At 54.2% G+C, this 20,791-nt stretch overlaps 8 protein-coding genes across 8 annotated transcripts; 2 read left to right on the forward strand and 6 right to left on the reverse strand.

The window, feature by feature from the left end:
* Positions 1 to 759: 759 nt before the first annotated feature.
* On the forward strand, positions 760 to 1,423 carry LMH87_004010 (uncharacterized protein; the record flags this gene model as incomplete). Its single annotated transcript, XM_056195166.1, has 4 exons — positions 760 to 825; positions 972 to 998; positions 1,157 to 1,166; positions 1,320 to 1,423. 4 exons carry the CDS (start codon positions 760 to 762, stop codon positions 1,421 to 1,423), a joined length of 207 nt encoding a protein of 68 aa, XP_056048822.1.
* A 435-nt stretch (positions 1,424 to 1,858) lies between these two features.
* Positions 1,859 to 2,803, reverse strand: LMH87_004011 (uncharacterized protein; the record flags this gene model as incomplete). The annotated part of the gene is made up of 2 exons (XM_056195167.1): positions 1,859 to 2,129; positions 2,544 to 2,803. 2 exons carry the CDS (start codon positions 2,801 to 2,803, stop codon positions 1,859 to 1,861), a joined length of 531 nt encoding a protein of 176 aa, XP_056048823.1.
* A 2,029-nt stretch (positions 2,804 to 4,832) lies between these two features.
* Positions 4,833 to 5,412, forward strand: LMH87_004012 (uncharacterized protein; the record flags this gene model as incomplete). Its single annotated transcript, XM_056195168.1, has 2 exons — positions 4,833 to 5,218; positions 5,337 to 5,412. 2 exons carry the CDS (start codon positions 4,833 to 4,835, stop codon positions 5,410 to 5,412), a joined length of 462 nt encoding a protein of 153 aa, XP_056048824.1.
* Positions 5,413 to 7,773: 2,361 nt separating this feature from the next.
* LMH87_004013 (uncharacterized protein) lies at positions 7,774 to 9,528 on the reverse strand (the record flags this gene model as incomplete). Its single annotated transcript, XM_056195169.1, has 4 exons — positions 7,774 to 8,724; positions 9,226 to 9,318; positions 9,382 to 9,417; positions 9,526 to 9,528. The coding sequence occupies 4 exons, from the start codon at positions 9,526 to 9,528 to the stop codon at positions 7,774 to 7,776; spliced, it is 1,083 nt and encodes a 360-aa protein (XP_056048825.1).
* Positions 9,529 to 12,100: 2,572 nt separating this feature from the next.
* Positions 12,101 to 12,495, reverse strand: LMH87_004014 (uncharacterized protein; the record flags this gene model as incomplete). Its single annotated transcript, XM_056195170.1, has 3 exons — positions 12,101 to 12,104; positions 12,160 to 12,367; positions 12,420 to 12,495. 3 exons carry the CDS (start codon positions 12,493 to 12,495, stop codon positions 12,101 to 12,103), a joined length of 288 nt encoding a protein of 95 aa, XP_056048826.1.
* Positions 12,496 to 13,930: 1,435 nt separating this feature from the next.
* Positions 13,931 to 15,135, reverse strand: LMH87_004015 (uncharacterized protein; the record flags this gene model as incomplete). Its single annotated transcript, XM_056195171.1, has 3 exons — positions 13,931 to 14,730; positions 14,812 to 14,893; positions 14,950 to 15,135. 3 exons carry the CDS (start codon positions 15,133 to 15,135, stop codon positions 13,931 to 13,933), a joined length of 1,068 nt encoding a protein of 355 aa, XP_056048827.1.
* A 341-nt stretch (positions 15,136 to 15,476) lies between these two features.
* Positions 15,477 to 17,296, reverse strand: LMH87_004016 (uncharacterized protein; the record flags this gene model as incomplete). The annotated part of the gene is made up of 2 exons (XM_056195172.1): positions 15,477 to 17,108; positions 17,174 to 17,296. 2 exons carry the CDS (start codon positions 17,294 to 17,296, stop codon positions 15,477 to 15,479), a joined length of 1,755 nt encoding a protein of 584 aa, XP_056048828.1.
* Positions 17,297 to 18,101: 805 nt separating this feature from the next.
* Positions 18,102 to 20,502, reverse strand: LMH87_004017 (uncharacterized protein; the record flags this gene model as incomplete). The annotated part of the gene is made up of 2 exons (XM_056195173.1): positions 18,102 to 20,258; positions 20,323 to 20,502. 2 exons carry the CDS (start codon positions 20,500 to 20,502, stop codon positions 18,102 to 18,104), a joined length of 2,337 nt encoding a protein of 778 aa, XP_056048829.1.
* Between the last annotated feature and the right edge of the window lie 289 nt (positions 20,503 to 20,791).

Below are 20,791 nucleotides of genomic sequence, written 5' to 3' on the forward strand. Positions count from 1 at the left end.
GCCAGGCTGATTGACTGATCAAATGGCTACGGTGTGGGACTGCCTTCTGAGAGAAAGGGCATCAATACTGGGGGGGAAACTACAGCATGGCAAGGCTTGTCGCCCTCCCGGCCGAGTTGCCCAACTTAGCATCTAGCACCGGGGATGGGGACCACCGGCCGGGGGCTTGTCTTGGTGCCCAGCTCCGGCGCCAAAAAAGGATGAAAAAGAGCGGCGATTCCATTACTTGACTAAAAGTCCGGGTTTGAACTTCAGTCTGTGCAAAACTGCCCACGGTAAAGCCGTAAAGGAGTGCCTAATAATCAGACAGCACAACCCCTGCATGCTGATTTTGATCCTTCAACGGAGTAGTTACTGGCAGAGACTCTTTCGGCGACACCTTACGGCCGGCGTAGGCGCTTAGTCTGCTCTCCACCGATCTACACATTTCCAGAAGAGTGTTCTCTCGTGCGCAGGGGTTATTAACGAACTTTCTGGTGTGCTGGAAGCGCCCGCCCGTGGACAGCCACAGTTGCATTGAAGCGAAGCCACCACCAACCTATGAAGCCTCAACACATGATGGTGAAGGCAGTGCATTATAATTTCCGACTTTTTGCACTTTTCTTTTTATGTTGTTCACTTTCGCCCAGCCACGACACAGCCTTGCCTAGCCACGACACAGCAAGGCTCTCGTTTATTTGGATCGCGCGAATCCCGGCCCTGTGCTGCCAAGGGGAAACCCCTGCCAACTCCCAAGGGGCTCAACTCCGACCTCACATCATGTCAGCCTCACCTGGCCGCTCTGGGAGCGCGCGCGCGAGAGAGCGCAGCCATTGGCCCGATCAGGTTTATCAATCTACACTCTCCTCCCATCCCGTCGAAAGCCACCCCTTCTTCCTTTCCGACTAGCGGGCACCATCAGCTTCAAAGGGTCCGCTGCCGCTAGACAAAGGGGCAAAATTGAACGATAGAGCCGTCCCTGAGATGGGTAGCGCAGCGCGCGCTGCATCATCCTGCAGGTGAGGGTCGATTTGCGAATCCCGGAGCCACGAGGAAGAATGGGTGCTGCCTAGGCCGCGTCATTTCCCGTTGGCTGTGTATGCTGTGCCTTTTATCCTGATCTCCCCCTCGCATCTAATTGGGCATGGAGGGTTTGACTTGTCTGACATGGGAACAGCGCTCGCACGGTGAGAAGACTACTTCTATTTTGGCACGCACAATCCCGCTCTATTTGCATTTGGGTTTAGGCTACTGCAGCGAATTGCGCCGTGGCTTGTCCGGGCATCTCCAGCGGGATGCCATGGTCGGAAAAAATTGGACTAACAACGGTTGGTCTCGAGGGGACTTTGATGCTAGGTCTCACTGCCCGCGGAATCGCAGGATCCAGTTTCAGGCATCGCACGCTTACAGCGAGCGGCCCAGCAGCATCGTGCACTCCGTGTAGTAATAAAATGACGCGGCCTCTCGCACGATGTACTGCAGACAAGGGATTGGACCCATCCATTTCAAGGACGCCTCGACACTCATTAATCGTGGGAAAATCTGCGTCATTGGGAAACAGAGATCCAGCCAACATCACCGGACCAAAGTCACCGCAACATGATTAAATTTTGAAAATGTGACTTTCTGACCAAAAAGATAGTAAGCATTAATATATAGTCGAGGAGGGGGGAAACCATCTAATTAAAGCTCTTGGGTTCCTCAGCGCCGTTACTACGGCTAGCTTTGCTTGGGTTATTTCCCTTCCAGTCGCAAACCAATAGACACGCCACGCAAACCTTGGCAGAGATTCTCGGTCGTTTCTTGTATGGGAAGACGTAGGAGGCATTCTTGCAGTCCTGTTTGCTGTTGCCATTTTCTTCCCTCATTGTGCCCAATCTCACGAGGGACGGTCATGGCTGGTGTTGGTAAACATGCCCATGCACGTCGGACCCTTGCGGAAGCATGTTATTACCTTCACGATATGTCCTCGGTAGGTATTCTCATTTTCACCTAGTTCAGTGACCTTGAGCTTGCACTTGCGGTCTTTGCAGAGGCATCGTTCCACGCAGAGCTCAAACACACACATATTGATGGAGTGTTCTGGGATTTGGTAGAGCGTTCTGAGGTTTGGTAGAGTGTTCTGAAGTTTTGTGGAGTGTTCTGAGATTCTGTAGATTGTATTATTTCTGTCAGTCCCAGTAGAGTCTGAGAGGTAAATGATCTTCTTTCCTGGTCCAACGAGGCCGAATGCTGAACCTTTTATACTTTTGAAGAGAGACCCGATCAGTATCAATACTGCTGATAAACCCCTTGTGCCGGAGCACAAAGGCACTGAATGTCGCACCATGAACGAGGCACAAAGTCCCAATACCAGGTAAGTGATGTTTGTTTTTGTTTATGGTAGTTCGCCGCAAATGATTGTATTCTGAAAACATTACTTTCTGACTGAACAAAGAATTAGCATCGATACTTATTCGTAAAGCAAATCTATCTAAGTAGAGCGCTTGAAATCCTAAGCTCCCGCACCACTGCCGGCAACGCTTGGCACAGGAGATCCTTCCCATTCGCAAAGGACTTTGCACCTCTCGCAACACCTATCAAAGACTTGCGGAGACTTGTCTGGGATGACATAGCGCGCATTCTTGCAGTCCTGTTTGCTGTTGGCATTGTCTGGGTCCATGCTCCATTGCACAAACAGACGATCAGGATCGTTGTTGGTAAACATGCCCAGGCACGCCGGTTTCCAGGTGCGGAAGACTGTCGTGACTTGTTCGATATGCCCGGCGTGGGTGTCATAAGTCTCGCCCAGCTCGGCAACCTTGAGCTTGCACTTTCTATCCATGCAGAGGCAATATATTGCCCAAACCTCAAATTCACACATGAGGAAGCAGTGTTCTGATAATTGGTGGAGTGTTCTGAGATTTCGTAGACTGCACCAGTTTTGTGAATCACAGGTGACATCTGAGAGATGGGTGTGACCTTTCTAAATGTAAAGAGGCGGAATTCTGAGCATCTTATACTTTTCTAGAACAGAGAACTGATCAACATTAGTATCAATACGGAAAACTCGTGCGCCAGAGTACTGATTCACTGCATCATGCACGCTGGACGAGACACAAAACTCCGGTACTGAGTACGTGATGCTTTCTTGGTCTGTATTTCATGATTATTCCCTGCATAGTGCGCCCAATAGCGGCCCACGGCGGATATCAACCAGTCTCCCTTTATGTCTGCGTAACGTCTAAAAGAAAAACATGTGCTCTTTGACATAGTGACACAGCGCGGCTGAGGCTAAGGCGCAGTGATTCATTGGAAGTCGCAGGACAATGGCCAGGAAATACAAAAATACAAATCCGGCTGAATGGAGGAAAGATAGGTCTGAAACGGCAGCTCTTTCGTGCAACAATATCCTGTCGGCGGGCACGTAGGTGCCGGATATTGTGAAGCACTGGATGCATGATGGGTATTTGCCTCTAAGAATCTCGACTAAAGATTCACATTACTACATTTCAGGCGCCGCAAAACAGTATAGAAGGGAACTAAAAGTGGAAAGTACTGGGAAATTGCGCGACATAGCGATTCTACACAAGCCTGTTCCTCTCTCAGCTCAATAATCCCTTGTAGCTGTCTCGAACACGGGTTCCCCCAGAACTAAATCGTAGTGATGCTTAATCAGGCTCACGTAGAGCCATATCTCGCCGGCAACGTCTCGGATGACGCTTCAAATTTTTTTTTTTTCGCCTTCAAGCAGCCGAACCTTAGCCAAAGTACTTGCATCACAACAGCCGTGCGTCGCCTGGGCGGCTACAGTGGTGTTCCGAGCAGCAGTAAGCGGCAGAGAAATCGAACGGTAAGGACCATTCAAAGCAGAAACTTTTCTTCAATGGAGCGGGGCGGTTCCTGCTGATGCCGAAGAAGAGTTTACCTGTTTGCGCCTACGATGGCAAAGAAGGTGTAGGTGCCCGGTGCTCTGCCTTGCTATTCAGTCAGTCACAATGACCTTGTACTAATGCAACCTCCTGGAAATCAACAAGTACGCCATACTCAATGACCAAACTTGGTCCAGACCTTTTGCAAAATACTCCGAAGGCACCGTCTTTCGTCTTCCCTAGGCCTCTGCGCCAACGTACATACAGTGAGTGTGTCACGTAGCCAAGCTCGAATCAGTAGCACCGACGTGTTTTGTAGAATGTCTCAAGATATTCTTGCGAGGCAAATCATTGCAGCCTCAAATATGCTTTGCTCTGTGATTTAGGGCTGTATTCCACATCGTAAACAGATGACAGGAGAGGCCCACGCCACGGGCCGGTCCGTGTAACCGCACACCAAGGTGCCCATGCCCGACCTGGGAACCCAATTGATCACGGGGTCGTTTTGCGGCTGCATATTCTTCTTTTTCTTATCTCTGCGTCACTACTGAGACATGTATGATGAGATGTCACAGGTAGCATGATCTGCATAGGACGCGGGATAGTTGCCGCCCACACGAACCAACCTCGTCGTGACGTTGGCAAGGCGTGTTCCGCCCCCCCTCTAAGAACAAAGATCTCCCACTTAGGAAGCGAGCTGTACTGTCTTCGGTGCAGATCATCAAGAACACTTTTGATATATACCAACGGCAGTTACTGTTGAGGTCTAGCTCATGCATCAGGCTCAACATTGGGTAGACGGTTTTGAGATCAGCTGAGCACGTACACCACTACATGGTCAAAGATTATCAACCCTCCGAGGTATGAAGTACGCCATCAGTACCAAGAGTGTATCAACAACCTACCAGAGAGCTCGCCTCATCATCACCAGACCGTGGTGATTGCTCCGCTTCGCCCAGCGGATGCCTCCGTCTTCCCCAAGCTCCAGGCTACATAAGTGGGATGAAGTCGTCTTCCGACACGAAACGGGACGCCATCGCTGGTAGTAAACCCCAGAGACGTCGCCCATACGAGCCCAACTACCTGCCACCGAGCCTCAACATGCCCGACAACCACACCAAGACCACTGCTACCGGCAGTGGAAGCGGCACCACCTCCTCCTCCGCCGGCGCCAAATCGTCCACTGGCACTGCGTCTTCTACCGCTGCGGCCTCGTCTTCTGGAGCTGTCAGTAGCGCCACAAACACCTCGACCTCTTCCGCCGGCAACAACACCGCCTCCAACACCGCCGCCTTGAGCGAGATGATTACGAACCGCGACCCAGACCTGCTCCTTTGCCTGAGCAGGGGCGAGCTGCCTCGCGATCGCACCCGAAGGGCTCCCCGCTGGTATGAATCCCATATTGGTAGAGCTAGTACCGCAGAACATTGGCTAATGAGTCCATTGATTGCAGAGCCTGCTTCTTGTATGCTATGGTTTGCCAGCGTCTTGTATCGGTCGTCGAAGGAGGGATATCTCGGAGAGGTGGCAGCCATTAGCCAAGCGCAAATCAAATGTCATGAAGATTCTGTGCCCTGTCTGAGATCAATCGACGTGAGCCATTATTCATCAAGTTTCGTGAGAAAAGAAATTGCTGCGACGTATTGTGTCAATGGGCTTCGTCTAAGCGGAGCCTCCGGTGAACCGGCTCGCTTCTGCAACAGACGGCCGCCCAAAGGTGGTTCATTTACTGAATCTCTAAAAGAAGTTATATGCAATCTAGGGAAAAAAACAGTTTATCTTGTTCCTTATATTGGTAGCATTTACGATGGTATTAAAAATTTATCGTTTTCTAGTGACTGATGCTCTCATTCAAATAAACATAAATACCATTATTGAACTGTTGACCCAAGATGCCTTAGCATAACCGGGAAAGGATCCTCAATCGATTGCGGCTGCAGAAACTGATAAACGAGAAAATTGCAAGACCTACGTAGGATCACCGTCTTTGGCCGTGGACTCTACGTCTCTAGCTCTTCTCTTTCCACGGTTGGCACCAAGTTAGCTCTCGCGGTGGTCGGATACAATCTGCTAGGCATCGTGCGCAGCGAACGGCAGCGACCTCCCACACGATGTGTGGCAGACCTATAGTGATGTCGCAATTGAGATCTGCCACCTTGAGACCCAAGCGTAGTTGGCGGCGACACGGAAGGTGTGGAAATTCCACGCCATCCGTAATATGGCATTTCTCGTTATGTATTTCGATGACGCCGCGTTGTTTAGAAGAGCAGTGACCTGCTAGGCAGGGGCAGAGAAACTTCTTAGTAACTATCTGGCACATGTTGAGGTCAGTGAGTTTGGGTGATGGCGATGAGAGAGTACTTAGTATATAGTAGCTGTTGTCGAGGTAGATGTGTGAAACGAGGTGAATGGATGGATCTCGATCCTTATATACCCAAACTATGGGATGCCCATGTTTACGAACCTTGTGCACACAATGTCGTTGCCTCTGTCCAAAGGGACAAAGGCGTATTTGACGGCACTTGAAGATGAAAGGACATGACTGAGCGTAACCGGTGATAGCGAGTCGTCTTTTATTGAATGTGAGGACAATGGCCGTGCCGGTTGCGGAATATGAAGCGGAAGAAAGGACACATCAAAGAAACCCGCAAAGAAGCCGGCAACGAGTCTCTCGCGGGTGATGGGGGCCGCCGCACGGATCGCAAGCTGCTTTGCGGCTCGGAGATGTAGAATAGCATGAGTTATTAACGGGGATAAAATGCTCGATTGAATAAAGGTATCGCGATAATGTTGGCGTATTCCTTGTCATTGAACAACGAGGCAAGAGCTCAGGCCTCCTTCAGCCAAAGTACCTTGGCGCCAGAAAGAAGCGAGAAAATACATCGTGTATTCAGCATGGGGCCGAACAATAGTAATACCCATACCGTATCTCACGTTCGGCAGTCTTTGCTCTACTGGGATCCAATCGGCACAGTCCGTGGCCAAGAACGAACGGTCATCTCACACCATCTTCAACAACATAATTCAACGCTCTCACCATTGCAAGATGGTCACCAGCTCTTTTGCTTCCGATCCTTTCACGTGATGCTACTTTGGTACCGGTCATCCTGATAAGTATGCAGTCGCTATCTCCCCCAGGTGGCATATCTCCATCTAGACACGCCCCCCCTCCCTTCTCCTCACGCGGCTGTTCCCGGACGAGATAAGGTCCCGAGGGAGGAGGGGTGTCCGGTGTACCTGGCATAAAGCAAATCAGATGCCGACATGTTAGATTGATTGACTGATAAGCGAAAAGAAGATCAAAACGTGGTTTGATCGACTGCAACGTTGAGATGACCCGATCACTCGGGTCTCGTTGAACGGGCGAGTGTCTTGCCGGGGTAGACCGAGACAAACTCAAGATTGGCGACCGACAGCCAAGATCACGAAATGCGGGAAGAATTCGGCTGTTCTTTTTTCTGTTGACATATCATTAGACTACAGCTTTTCGATTACAACGTGCCATTGTTCGCGAGTGGTGAATGTGTCCAGAGCAAGATCCACGCTGCCTGTTTTGTTTATCTGGCATTTCCGCGTCACGATAGCGACAATAAGAGTGGCATTTAATCTAGGGACACTTGGGGAAAACGAGAAAAAGTCGCAAGATCATCAGCGGCACGTCAAGTTGCCCAGTATTGCATTCCAAGTAGTAACGCTAATCTATAAAAATTTGGCTCGCAGCGCGAGCATCTGCAAAATTCCTTATAACCGAATTTATGAAACGCCTATTCAAGATCATACGATCTTCCAAAAACCACGCCATGAAGGAAGCAAAGACCAATTATGAAGTTTGTTTGACAAAGGGAAAAAGGATCAGTGACTATATAATAATACAGTCGGTCTGATGGGGTGTGATTACAAGTTTGTTGTTCTTTTGTCTCATTAAATGTCATTCCGGGCGCGCTTACAGCTTGCCGAAAATCGAAGTCATGAGAATCTTGGTCACACGGTAAGGGTCGGCGTTGGAAGCGGGACGACGGTCCTCAAAGTAGCCAAAGCCCTTGGCGGCAGTTTCGCGGGGGATGCGGATGGAGCAGCCACGGTTGGCGACACCGTAGGTGAACTGCTCGATGGAGCCCGTCTCGTAGCCGCCGGTGAGGCGCTGCTCGTTGTCCTCGCCGTACTCCTTAATGCACTCCTCGTGGTGGGGCTCGAGGTTCTTGAGGGCCGTCTCGATGTGAGCCATGCCACCCTCGATACGCATCTCCTTGGTGGAGACGTTGGTGTGCATGCCGGCGCCGTTCCAGGCACCCTTGATGGGCTTGGGGTGCAGGGAGACCTTGACGCCAAAGTCTTCGGCGACGCGGGAGAGGAAGAAGCGCGAGATCCAGAGCTGATCACCCATGGAAATGCCCTCGCAGGGGCCGACCTGGAACTCCCACTGGGCGGGCATGACCTCGGCGTTGGTGCCGGAGATGAGAAGGCCGGCGTAGAGGCAGGCCTTGTAGTGAGCCTCGACAATATCGCGCATAACGACCTTGGAGGCGCCGACACCGCAGTAGTAAGGACCCTGGGGCGCGGGGAAACCGCCGACGGGCCAGCCGAAAGGACGGTCGTCGAGGTCGAGCATGGTGTACTCCTGCTCGAGACCGAACCAGGGCTCGTGCTCGGCGTAGGCCTCCATCACCTTGGCGCACTCGTGGCGGTAGTTGAACTTGTTGGGGGTGCCATCGGGGTTCCAGCACTCGGCGAGAACAATGATGTTGGGGCTGCCACGGAAGGGATCCGGGTAGACGGCGCAGGGACGGAGGTAGACGTCCGAGTTCTCGCCGGGGGCCTGGTTGGTGGAGGAGCCGTCAAAGTTCCAAACGGGGAGATCTTCGGGCTTGTAGCCGCCTTCGACCTCTTTCAGAGTCTAAAGATGACGACATTGGTTAGCGGGCCATTTTTGTAAGAAAAACTTGGCTGCATGGTGTGGTGGAACGGATAGAGTTGCAGTGATGGCGTCGCGATGACGGTCTCCGTTGCGCCGAAGCGAGAGGAGCATCCCAAAGCAAGGCGTGCAATTTTGGGGCATGTCGTAGCCATGACGCCGATAAGCCTGGCTAATGCCTGGACTTATCTTGGGGGCGCCTTGGTGCGGGGCCGCAGAGAGTGAATGTGTGTGCTGCGGCTCCGGTTGGGCGGGGGGGCAGGGTCTATTCTGGTCGTGGCTGAGGCCATAGAGGAGCCCTTGGCAGTGTGGCAGCTGTGGCTAGGCCAGCCCACCATCCACCCTGCAAAACACCAGTGCACCCACACGACTGCTCGCATGACAAAGGCGCACTAGCGCCAATTGCTGCATCCGGGACAAATCGGGCACTGCAACCGTTGCATTTGTTGCGATTGTGGCAGATACATCGAGGAAACAACTTACTCGGGACTTGGAGCGAGTTTCACCGGTCGAGTCTATCCAGACGTACTCGGCGATGACCTGGCCCTTCTGGTCGAGCTTCAGGTATTTGTTGAGCTGGGATGAGTCAGTATTGGGGGTTTCGTGGCAGCATGTGGAATCGTCTCGGGCGGTACGTACAGTCTCCGTTTTGGAGATGAAAGCATATCGGTTCGACTGTGAAATTATTAGCACCTGGTTCAGCGATTCTTGGTCGTGCGTAGCCGGTCTCTGGCAGAGATCGACGCGCGTGGCGGCTTGTTTGCTGATGGAGGGCAGGCATACCATGATGGCGGTCTGTGTTGTGTGTGTGGTGTGTATGTGATGCAAACAAGAAATAAAATGTAGAATTCTACCACGAGGGTATCAAAGCGATAAATAGAATAATATCAAAGGAAGAATAATCTGGGGATGGGAACGCGGGCGGGTGGAGGGTTTTATCCTGTTGGAAGGAAGGACAGGATGAAATTATTGAGTGCGCGCGGCGATCGAAACCAACCCAGCCCACCAAAGATAAGGAACTCTCTGTGGTGCAGCTGTGGCGGCTCGCGGGGCGTCGCTGTGGGGTGTGGAGGGGGGGTGGCAAGAAGATGGCGATTGTCAGTGTAGCTAACAGACTCAAGGACGATTCTGAGTGTCTTGTTGTACTTTTTTTTCGTCTATCAAACATCTTTTGCTGTTCTCATCCTCGCTTTTCTTCTCGTCTTCCCTGTTTTATTCGTTTTCCTTCTGTTCTTCTATTCTTCGTTTTCCCCTTATTTCTGCTTCCCTGGAGCAACTGCTTTTGGAGGGGTCGGTGGGCTGGTGGGGGCAGGGGGAGTGAGCCTCTGAATCATTGTCGCGAGCTCGTGATTACAGGGGCAGCCAGCGCTGTAGGACAGGTCCCCAGCCAAGCTTTCGTCCAGCGGTCCGAGGTACCGACTCACAGGCGGCCAGGTACCTGCACCCCCCCCCCCGTCACCCATCCCCCAGCCAATCCTCAGTTCTCGGCTGGCCGGGCTCACCGCGCTAGAGAACGCAGGCCCCGAAAAGCACCAAAGCCAGGCCTTTTCGTTATCGGCAAGGCCCCCTCCAGAAACACAGGCACAGGTCATCAGGCACACAGTTCCCCGGGCCAGCGCGGGGTACAAGGCGAGGTACCGACGACGAGTACCATGTGCGCGGGCGCCGGCCCATCGGTACCCGGGTACAACAGGGCCGGCCGTACTCCGTACAGAGAGGACGGAACGCCGAATTGTTGTTACGTCCAGGGGACCACTCGCCGCGCCCTTGTTTTTTCTAGTCACTTCAAATAGTTGCCTAGTCGAGCCAATGGCGAAATCTACTTGAGGGGGGGGGGGGGCGTGTGCAAAAGTACGGAACGCGCGATAAGGAATGTGTTGTGTGTGTCGGTATCGCACGAGGAGGACCATTCAAGATGTGCTCATTACCAAGGAGATCTTGTCAGTAAGGCAAAAGGCGGATATAAAAAGAGCCCGTGTTCCGCCTATTCATGCCTTGTCTTTGTCTTCGACGTCACGGTACGAGGTCGGCCTCGTGAGCCAAGACAGAAGGACTACTTCTTCCAGGGCTGTGCTTGTGATATTTTGGACTTGTCGGTACGGCGCAGCAGCAAAACCTGACCAAGCCCTGCCAACGGCGATTTTAGGGGTTTCCGCTACAGATTAGTTACAGGGCATTTACAGGGCTCGTGTCGTCTTCTCACACGAGCAGAAAAAGGCCCAGACGTGGTGGGCTGGAGGAGGGGCGCGCCACTATCCCAGCCCCCTGTGTCACGACTCACAGGGTCCTTGGCTCCCCGTAGACGGGGCTGCCGAGTCCGGCTTTACAGTGACTCTTCTTGCATCGGCGCGCTGAAGGGCTTCTGCCGGATACTTGCGGAGCTGCACTCTGTCTGTCCTCGATGCTAAGCCGGCCTTCTAGAACGAAATCAGGCAGCCCAGGAAAAGAAAAGCCCACTCAGGTGACAAATGGAAACGCGCGAGTACCCGTCGGTGCTTTGCAGGATGTGCTGCACGAGATATTGGAAATTTGATTAAACTATCATATTTGCCAAGTGCAATTTTCAAGTGCAAGTATTGCCGTCAGCTGCATTGAGGGATATAATTGAACATGGCGCTGCGATTGCCTGAGCCCAAACCCACAGAGGCGCAAGTCACATCGTGGCTACAGCGGTCACTAGGTACCTGAGGTACAGCGTGGCGCGCCGTGCGCTACAAGTGCGCTGTAAATGTAAATCCCTCTACGGAGTACTGCAGACAGAGCCAGAGCCTGGTGGGGGCCGTTGCCAGACATCTCAACGACAACTTTGTAAGTCAAGTTTCTGATGATGCCATCAGACAGTCTTCAACATGAAGTCAATCTTGCTTTTCTTTTTGTGTCTGTCTCGGGTGTTTCGGGAAGGAAGCACCATCCAATATACTACAACATACGCAGGGAGCTGCAATTGGAGCAGCACTGCAATTAAGCATCCTCATGCTTAACACGATTGCTGACCGCCTGTAGCTTATTGCAGATGGAGGGATTGGCGGGAGCCGGCAAGCGAATGAAAGCAACCCCAACGTCTTTTCTGCGCAGCCATGCTGTGTACGCGTTGTGGTCGCACGACAGCTCGGTCCTCTTTGTTCCTCGCACGCCCCCTTTTGGGGATCGTGTTGAGTTCGGGTATCGTCTACTTGCACTACCAGCCCGGCGTCCTTTTCAACCCTCGGTTGTGTAGCAAAAGTCAGGAATATCCAGAGAGCCAAGCACCATGGTCACTGATACATTGCCGGGACAGCGCACCTACAAGTACAGTGATGAGTGACGCCGCAAACTCGTGCAACGTACGTGTCAAAAGACACGGCATGATTGTTTGGGTTCAACTGTACACATTGATTAAGCTTGACGCAGTTACCATTTAATTGTCCAACGTCTCACTTATTTGATCCCATCGCCTGCAGTTCGTGAAGCGAGCGATGCACCGCCTGGCACATGTCAAACCGAAGCCGTTTGGGCCTGCTGCTCGCCCGCGTTGGCCCGAAATGCAAAGGAGGATCGGAACAAAAAAAAAGCTTGGTCTTTCCCAAGTCTGGGGTCAACAGGCGGGAAAATCGTGGCGTGTGATTTGATGCCTTTCTTTTCCCAACTAACAAGTTAGCAGCGAAGAATAAGCTCACTGTTTCTTCAAAGTACCTCACCTTGTACCTGTGCAACTGCAACTGTGTGGTAAAGTGCCCCACACGGACCCCGCGAGGCTCTGCTCTGCCCAATCATGGCGGCTCTGCGCGAGAGACGTTATCGCTGTCCTCCGATTGGCCCGTCCGCCTCGCATCAACCTTCTTTTGCTAGCCAAAAATTCAAAACCAAAATGCCTCGGACGCAGCCTTTCCTCGTCAAGGTTTCGATTAATCCCGAGCCAATTTTCTTCCTTTTAGTTTGCTGGCAACTGGCATGTGCATCGAAAATAGCAGTGTGTGTCGAAAACAAACTTGTTGGGCGCGGCCACGGCGAGAACTTCGACGATGGCAAACGAATCGTCAAGTACAGGTAGTTGGGGGCCGGTGAGAGGGCACATGCATCAAATTGATTGACGCTAAATTTACCCCAGCTGCGTTGGACGGATAGTTGTCTGCACTGGCAAACCCCGAAGCAGCAGCGAGACGAGGCGAGCCACATGCCGCAGCGGCATTTCCAACCCAATTGCCAGCCAGCCAGCCAGCCAGCCCATCATCATCGCCATATCTCACCCACAAAAAGCCTCCCCAGCTTTACCTCACCAGTACCAACACCAGTACGCGACTCTTATCTCTCTTCTTCTGCACACGCCCCCCCTTCCCTCCCTCCTATTTTCGTCCCATTTATTCACTCTCTCTAATTGCTTTGTCGCCAAAGCTCTTCTCCGAGTTTCGTGTTACGCTTCCCTCCGTAATTATCCTACCGCTCATTTGTCCACGACAATCCGCCGGCCCTATATCGGGCTTTGCTCTCGTCTCTTCCCCTTCCCCGGGCTGTCGTCGGCCCAGACTTATTCTCCCCACGCTTGCTAAACAATAGACCCCCCGCCCTCCGATTCCACGATCCACTGCACTGCAAGTAGACCCTGCCCGCCTGGCCCAGGCCACTGGCTGGCGACTGGCACATGTGCGCCTCCGTAAACGGAGCAATGCTCACCCAGACCGTTCAAAACCACGCCGCGTCTTCGAGGAAATCGCAACCGATCCAATGAAATCAAGGCTATTCGTTATCTTCCTCTACTCAGTAGAAGAAGCCACACACCACTCCCCACACACTGTAGCTCTCTCGGCTATCCTGTCAGAATAGCTTGGTGCCTGGCTTTAGTGGTCCATTGCCCCGGACCGACGTCGCGAGCAGCTTTGCGACACACACACTGGGAACACCCTATAGCCGGCTAGGGGGGGGCACATGTGATCCGCGCAAATGGTCCAACCGATGCAGCGTTCCGATGCGTCGTCTTGCATTGCATTGCAATTTTTGTGCCGTAACTTTTTGCCTATAATCATGCTGATCTGTAACGGACGATCCTCGTCGGGTAACAACCCTATCACCCTATGTGCAGCGGCGCACGAGATGCAATATTCTACGTCACCAGCCGTCACAGACCCTAGCAGTCTGCTGTCATCGTGCCTTCATAATTCCCGGTTTTATAACCAATACTGCCATGCGACACACGCCCACAAGTCCTCTCTCATCATAGCTTCGTCAAATCCTCCACCCGGACGCCCCAGTGCCAGCTCGCCAAGTACATGGCACCCACGCTAATCGTCACGGCCGTTAAAAAGTTGACGTCATTGTTATCCAGGAGATCGAGCCCACTCTCAACCACCCGCGATGGGAAATGGCCCTTGGTCGGCGACGACGGCAGCGGCTCCTGCTCGCCCGTCGTCTTTTGTTCGCTTGCAGCCGCCGTCGTCGTCGTCGTCGTCGCATGCACCATGGCGCGCGTGCCGCCATCCCCCTCCACAATCTTGCCCGAGCGGACGTCCCTGACGGAGCGCTGCAGCAGCGCGCCGAGCACGCTGTCCAGCACCGTGCCCATGAAGCCGCAAGCGAGCAGGAACCCCATGAAGACGCGGCGGTCCGCGAGCGTCCACGGCGTGCCCCCGCCTAGCGTCGCCGCCGTCGCCGGCGTGCACGTCGGCAGGAACAAGAATCCCACCGTCACCATGAGCAGCGCGCCAAAGAGGCCCGCGCCGAGCCCCAGCAGCGTCACGCCGCCGTTGGTGCCGGGCGGCACCTTGCGCAGGCCCAGGGTGGTGATGAGCCGCGGCTGCGCCGACGAGAGGATGCCCAGCTCCGAGCTGAACGTGTCGGCGGCCACGGCCGCGTAGTTGGCAATGATGCCCACGATGAGCAGGTCGCCGGGGTACGAGTAGCACATGGAGCCGGAAGGGTTCGCGGCGCTGGGGTCGGCGTAGGCGGCGGCGCGCTGGCGGAGCTGACGCGCGTGTAGAATCGACAAGATGGAGGCGACGAGCGAATTGGCGAATACTGCTGGTTGTTAGCATCTGCATTTGTAGCCGTAAAGCCCTCCTCATCCCCTCCCCCCTGTAGAGAAGTGGCTTGTCGTACCTTGGACGTGGGTTCTGGGGCCCTCGCCAGCCGATGCACCAGCTGCGCTGAGCGTGAGCTTGGCCTTGACATCCTTTTTAATCTGCGAAGATCGTTAGCCCCTCGTTTCGCATCTCCCGTTGCCGCCGCCAATCGTACCTTTGTAACGCGACTTCCGGCCAGGAAAAATGCCACGAGAAGCGCAAAGGGCAGATTCCACGGGTGATATGCGTGCGCAAACGCCGTCACTGACGCGGCCACGAGACCCAAGGGGGTCAGCGACCGCTTGGCCGACGCATAGACGATGAGCGCCAGCGTCGCTGGAACAGCAATAGCGGGTTTCATGATGTCGGGTCGATATATCTCCTCGCTTCGGATAGACTTGGAAGTTTTCGCCTCTGTCGGGGCGATGTGGCAAAGCTGTTGAGACGCACGAGGTTGAGCTGAAGAAAGCTTGGCGGGGTGCCGAAATTACAGCTAGCCTGCAGCTAGCTTAGCTACTGTGCTCATGCCGTCCTGCCTCAGCTGATATGCAACGGCGCCTCCACGCTACATCGACACCAAAGGTACATTCAATTTGCATACACAGTGGCAACATGTCATTGAGACATAATTACTCGTTAAAAAAAAATCTGCTGCAAATATAAAGGCTAGCAGTCGTGCGCCAAATCCATAAACACACAGGCTCAGGCATCCGCCGCCGCATGCAGCCCATGGAGCCCAAACGCAATCGGGAAATCCGCCTCGGCCCTGCCCATCTCCGTCATGGTCTTTGCGTCCAGACACAGTAGATACGACCTCTTGCCCTCGCCGTCCAGCACCACGCTCAGCACCACGCCGTCGTCCTCGTCCGCGTCCGCCCCGGGCCGCGCCACGAAGATGGCCTCGCCGGGGGTGTGGCCCGCGGGGCCCGTCCAGATGAGCGCCTCGCGCGTCTCCAGGTCCGTCTTGGCCAGGCACTCGCCAATCGCCGTGCTCAGGCCGCGGCTCGGCACGCTGTACACGTAGCGGTACGGCCTGCACGCGTACGCCGGGTTGATGGTGGGCATCTCGCCGACGTGCGGCGACGGGATCGAGAGCACCTCGGTTGTCGCGGCGGCAGCCTCCGTCTTCTGCTGCTTCGTCGTCGCTGAGGGTAGGGCGAAGCGCCGCCGCACGAAGCGCGGTCTCATCGACTCGACCGTCTCGCGGTCTCCCCAGAAGGCATCGGCGGCGCCGTTGCGCTTGAGGATCACGTCGTAGTACATGGCGTGAAGTGTCGCCGTCGTCTCAAAGTGGATGTAGTCGAGGTTCAGGTACGTCTGCTGCTGGCCGCGCTCGTCCGCGGCCGTCTCCTCAAACGCATTCACCGAGTGGAAGAAGAAGCCCGCGGGTGTCGAGAAGCGCGCCACCACGCCCTTGTCGTGCCGCCGGTCGACGACGATCCACTGGCACAGCGCCGACTTGTCAAAGGGCTTGATGGCGTCGAGCACGTTGCCCTTCCAGAGAACCTTGGTGCCGCTCCACGCTATGTGCGACGACGGCACGCACAGCACCACGTGGTTCTGTGTGAGGAAGAAGCTGTGAATGTACGCGGGGCTCACGTCCTTTTCAGACACGGTGGCGAGGATGTCCGTCGTGCCCGACTTGGCATTGACGCGGAAGAAGCGGTACGTCGCAACGCGCCCAAAGTCGAGATTCACATTGAAAAGGTCGCCCGTCTCCTCGTCGCGCTGGGCGTGGGACGGGGACAGGGGGCCTTTGAGGTCCGGGTGGAAGCGCTCTGCCTGCGTGCCATCGCCCACCGCCTCGAGCGTGTCCTTGTGGAGGACCTGAACGGCAGAGGTGTCCGTCGTGATTGTAATGTTGCTCGTCGTAACGGCGTGATGGCCCGTCGCCGGCGTCCTCGTCTTTGTCTTGTCCAGGCCGGGCACGTTGCGCAGCACCACGACATTGTTGTTGACCTCCTTGTCAAACCGGCTCGTCGCCTTGGCGAACAGCCCGATGCATGGGTCGCTGCGCTGCGCAAACGTGATGCCGCCGCGCCAGCCCCTCTTCTTGATCTTGTCAATGTACTCCTGTCCCTGCCGGCGCGACGAGTACGTCACCGTCGTCCTCGCGCCGCCCTCAGGTGTGTCGGGCGCGGCCGCGGCAATGTCGAAGCGGTGCGTGTGCGCGAAGCCGTCGAACCAGTGCGACACATGATACTTGCCTCGCTCAGCAGTCTCAAACTCGCCCACGCCCGGCCCGGTGCGGTACAGGGCGCCAGCAGCGTAGGAAGGGATCGTCCCGCGGACCTGTAGCTTCACGGGGCCGCGGTGCTCCGTAAGACCGACAAACTAAAGCATTGTTCCCCTCGTCAATACTCCTTGTACTCCTTGAAGATTGTCGCGGGATCACTTACACCAGCTTCGTTGGGCCAGTCATTGTACTTCTTGTCGAGAAAGTTCTGCAGAATCTCCTGCTCGTCTGCCTCTTCCTCTTGCGCTGTGCGCCGGAGTGTTGTTTCTGCACAACCGAGGGCCATGATTGTTTTGCTTTTGTCTGTCTCGGGGTTGTTTGCTCCAGCTGTCAATGATGTTTTCTGCCGGAGGGGCATGCAGGCCTTTTTATACCAGACATCATGCCGTTATGCAGTCTGTAGCCGTTGTCAGACTAGCTTCCCCTCCCCGGAAACATCAAACAGTCACTGCCCACTCGGACAATAGTTTGCGCAACTTCTCGTCGCATTAGAGAGCCGTCAGTAATTAGTGTGCTCCAGTTTGTAGCATCGTGTCTTGGCAGCAGCCTTGCACGGAAGAGGTAGCCCGAACGGTCGCATGGAATGGGGACCTGTGACTAGTTTCCAGCCACTTGAGTTGCTTACGGGTGTAACCAACATCGGGCAATGGGCCCTACATCTAGCATTTCGACTGGTCCGCGGGCATCTTGTTCCTTGTTTCGCCCGCTAAGATTCTTTCTAAACGAAACTAATAGCGGCTACACAGCCTGACCGTACCCGGATGAAGGATGGTGGCGCTCGCACTCGGCAAACAGATGCAAGCCTCACCGCGCTAAGCAGTTTTAAGGGAGGCACTTCGTAGTCCTCAGCAATGGCTGCAGACCGCGTCAACAAGTTAAGCACACATCATGTATAATCAATGAGAATAGTCATGCGTTTATATTCATGCATACGTTGATCCTTGGCCTCCATTCACCCACGCCGCAAGTACTGAGTAGTACTTTCCCGCGACGTTGCTCCGAAATCAATTGCATTGACACCCCGCGCTTCACGCAAAAAGACTGAGCCCGTACTATATGCAATGGGAATTTCTAAATCAGAAAAACGGTCTCTATTGTCCGGCTCCTTTAATAAGAGTTTCCAACTCCATCGGACTCAGTGTGCTGCGCCGTCTCGATGTTTTATTGCTCGATATGCGAATGTCTCGCTTGCGCTTCTGCACCTTGAGGTGCCCGTCATCGTGCTCATGTGCCGTGCGTTCCGCGTTGACATTGGCCGGGTCGACATTTTCCACGTCATCCGTTCGCTGTTCAAGGTCATCGGCAACTTCGCGCCCATGTGTTTGGCTCGCAGCTCCAGAGCCTTGCTCATTCCCATGTGCTACACCATCCGAGTCTTTCAAGCTCTCGGAGGGCCTCAAGGTGGCGGACCTAGTCTTCGAAGCTAGCAGCTTTGCACGCACACGATCCGCATCAGCCTCTGACGCGGCAAGCTTGGCAACGATATTGGACATTGTCAGCGGGCTCTGCTGCGGGATTGGCTCCGATGGCTTAGGGAAAGGTTTGTGTGGTGTAGGTCGACCCGTAGTGCGCTGGGTCGTTGGAGCTGTCGTCTGGCGCAGACTTGCATCCGGCTGAACCTCTTTCCTCAGGTCTTGCTTTGTTTGCACCTTCATTTCTGCATTCGCTGCCGGTTGCTTCTCGATACGTTGCTCTGCCTCGGGCTCCACTGCCTGAGCTGGCTTTGACAGTAGCGCTTCTTCTAACGAAGTAATTCTTGTTGGTGGTCGAATGTTGGTTTTAGCTTCGAAAACTTTACCCGCGGGCCGCGTGGGCCGGCGGCCAGGCTGCTCGAGGCCTCGCTTTTGCACATGGAGTGCACCAGACGCCAGGCGCTGTCTTTGGGTGGGGGCTGGAAGTGAGCTGCTGGAAGTAGCCTGGGGCTGCTTTCTCCTAGTTGTTGCCGCGGGCGGCGCTGGTTGAGATCCTCGATTACCTGCCGAGGACGATTTTCTCAGAGGGCTTAGTTGTGGTGGCTCTGGTAGCGGAGTTGATTCTCGAGACAACTCATCGGCCACAGTATCTCCAGCTTCAAGTTGCTGCTCAGAAATTTCGGGTACCTCTTCTGCCGTTTCTCTGTCGGGTTCTCCTTGTAGATGCTGTGGTGGTTTCATTTCAGCTTTATCGCTTTGAGCGCCCTCGACCGCCTCGCCGTCTGTCATCGCCCCATCGCACGCTTCTTCTTCTTCCAGATCGTATGGCGCTCGGTCGTCGTCACAGTTTTCAGACTCGCTCTCACTACGGCCGTAGATATCTTCTTCACCGTAATGCGCTTGCTCTTCTTCATCAACATCTTCCTCTGGGAGTGGCGCCAGGCTAGAGTCGCCAATACCGCTTGTTGTGCCCGTCAATCTCATTGATCCTAAGCGGAATCCAAGCTTCAGCTCGTCCTCGCGAATGGGGCTTCCTCCAGCGGCCATTCGCTTTCTCCACCCGTCGATAAGAAGCATAGCATCCTTCCACCGGGTCTCCATCTTCACCCAGCCTTCCTTGAGACGGTTGATCTCCTCTTCGCGTACAACAACTTCTTCGATTGGAACAAAAGATGGATTGTTCAAGATGTGGCTCATATGTTCCATAACAGAATCGAGTTCTGTAGACATGTCCACCAAGCTCTGCTGTTGGTTTCTTTGTGTATCTTCTACTTTTTCTTCTTCCAATCCGCTCATCTCTCGCAGTTGGGCCATTGTCTGTGACATCAGTGCCAAGACAGCCTCATTTTCCTCGCTCAAATTCTGCGACAACTTGGCCAGCGACACTGTTGATTCGCCTCGTAGGCTGTACTCGTCTGCCATCATACCACCAGTCTTTGTCGGCGAGGAGGCCTCCTTGTCGACGTTGCCCGTGATTGTAATGGTCGTAATCGCGGGGTTCACGCGCGCACCGCGGGCTCGTCCTGCTTCGCCGAGCTGCTTCTTCAGCGTGTCGATTTGCCTGTCTCGGCGGCGCACTTCGGTCGCACAGGACGTCCGGGTCTGCGCAACGAGGGCTTTGGTCCGTGCTAGCTGTTCCTTGAGCCCGCGCATCGCAGACTCGGCAGACTTGAGCTGTGTTTTGGCGGCGTTCTCGGCTGCTGTAGCAATCTCAAGTTTGCGCTGCGCTTCGGCAGTCTTTTCTTCGAGTTTCGAAATATTATTGATGTGTTTAATGTTCTCGGCGCGTAGCGAGCGCATCGTCATGGACAGTGACTCGCGGTGATCCGCATCTCGCTTGGGTCTCATGATTAGAAAAATATACACCAAAATCTGTAGGTGCTAGCGAAGAAATACTTACGTCGCGACGCAAGATTAAGTCATTGACAACGCTGATGATGCGGCCAGCAGTCACTGAAGTGTCGTCGCACTTTCCGTGGCCGGCAAAGTCGATCGTCTGCCCATCTCGCAGCAGGCCTCGCGACAGGAGCTGGTTGTTGATGTACGCCGAAGCGGTCCGCAGGTTCTCCGTTTCGGCCATGATGGCGATATGAGGGAGGACCGTCTACTAAGCGACCTTTTCTGCAGCCTCCCGAGTGTCGTCAGTTATGTATTTGTCGGTGTGCAAATGTGAGCGCTATGATGGGATTGTTTGGTTGCTGCGCGGGGGAAAGTAAACAATGAAGATGCAAGCGCCCCACATTACCAGCACAGCACTGTCTACGCCGTTCGGATATAGAAATGTAGAGGAAATTAAATCAGGAAGGACTCGAAATTTTGTTTCGTTTTCTATGTACAATTTTGTGATTTTTTACAGTCCGTAATTCGCG

Source organism: Akanthomyces muscarius, chromosome 2 (assembly GCF_028009165.1).
Source record: "Akanthomyces muscarius strain Ve6 chromosome 2, whole genome shotgun sequence".
Classification (NCBI taxonomy): Eukaryota; Fungi; Ascomycota; class Sordariomycetes; order Hypocreales; family Cordycipitaceae; genus Akanthomyces; species Akanthomyces muscarius.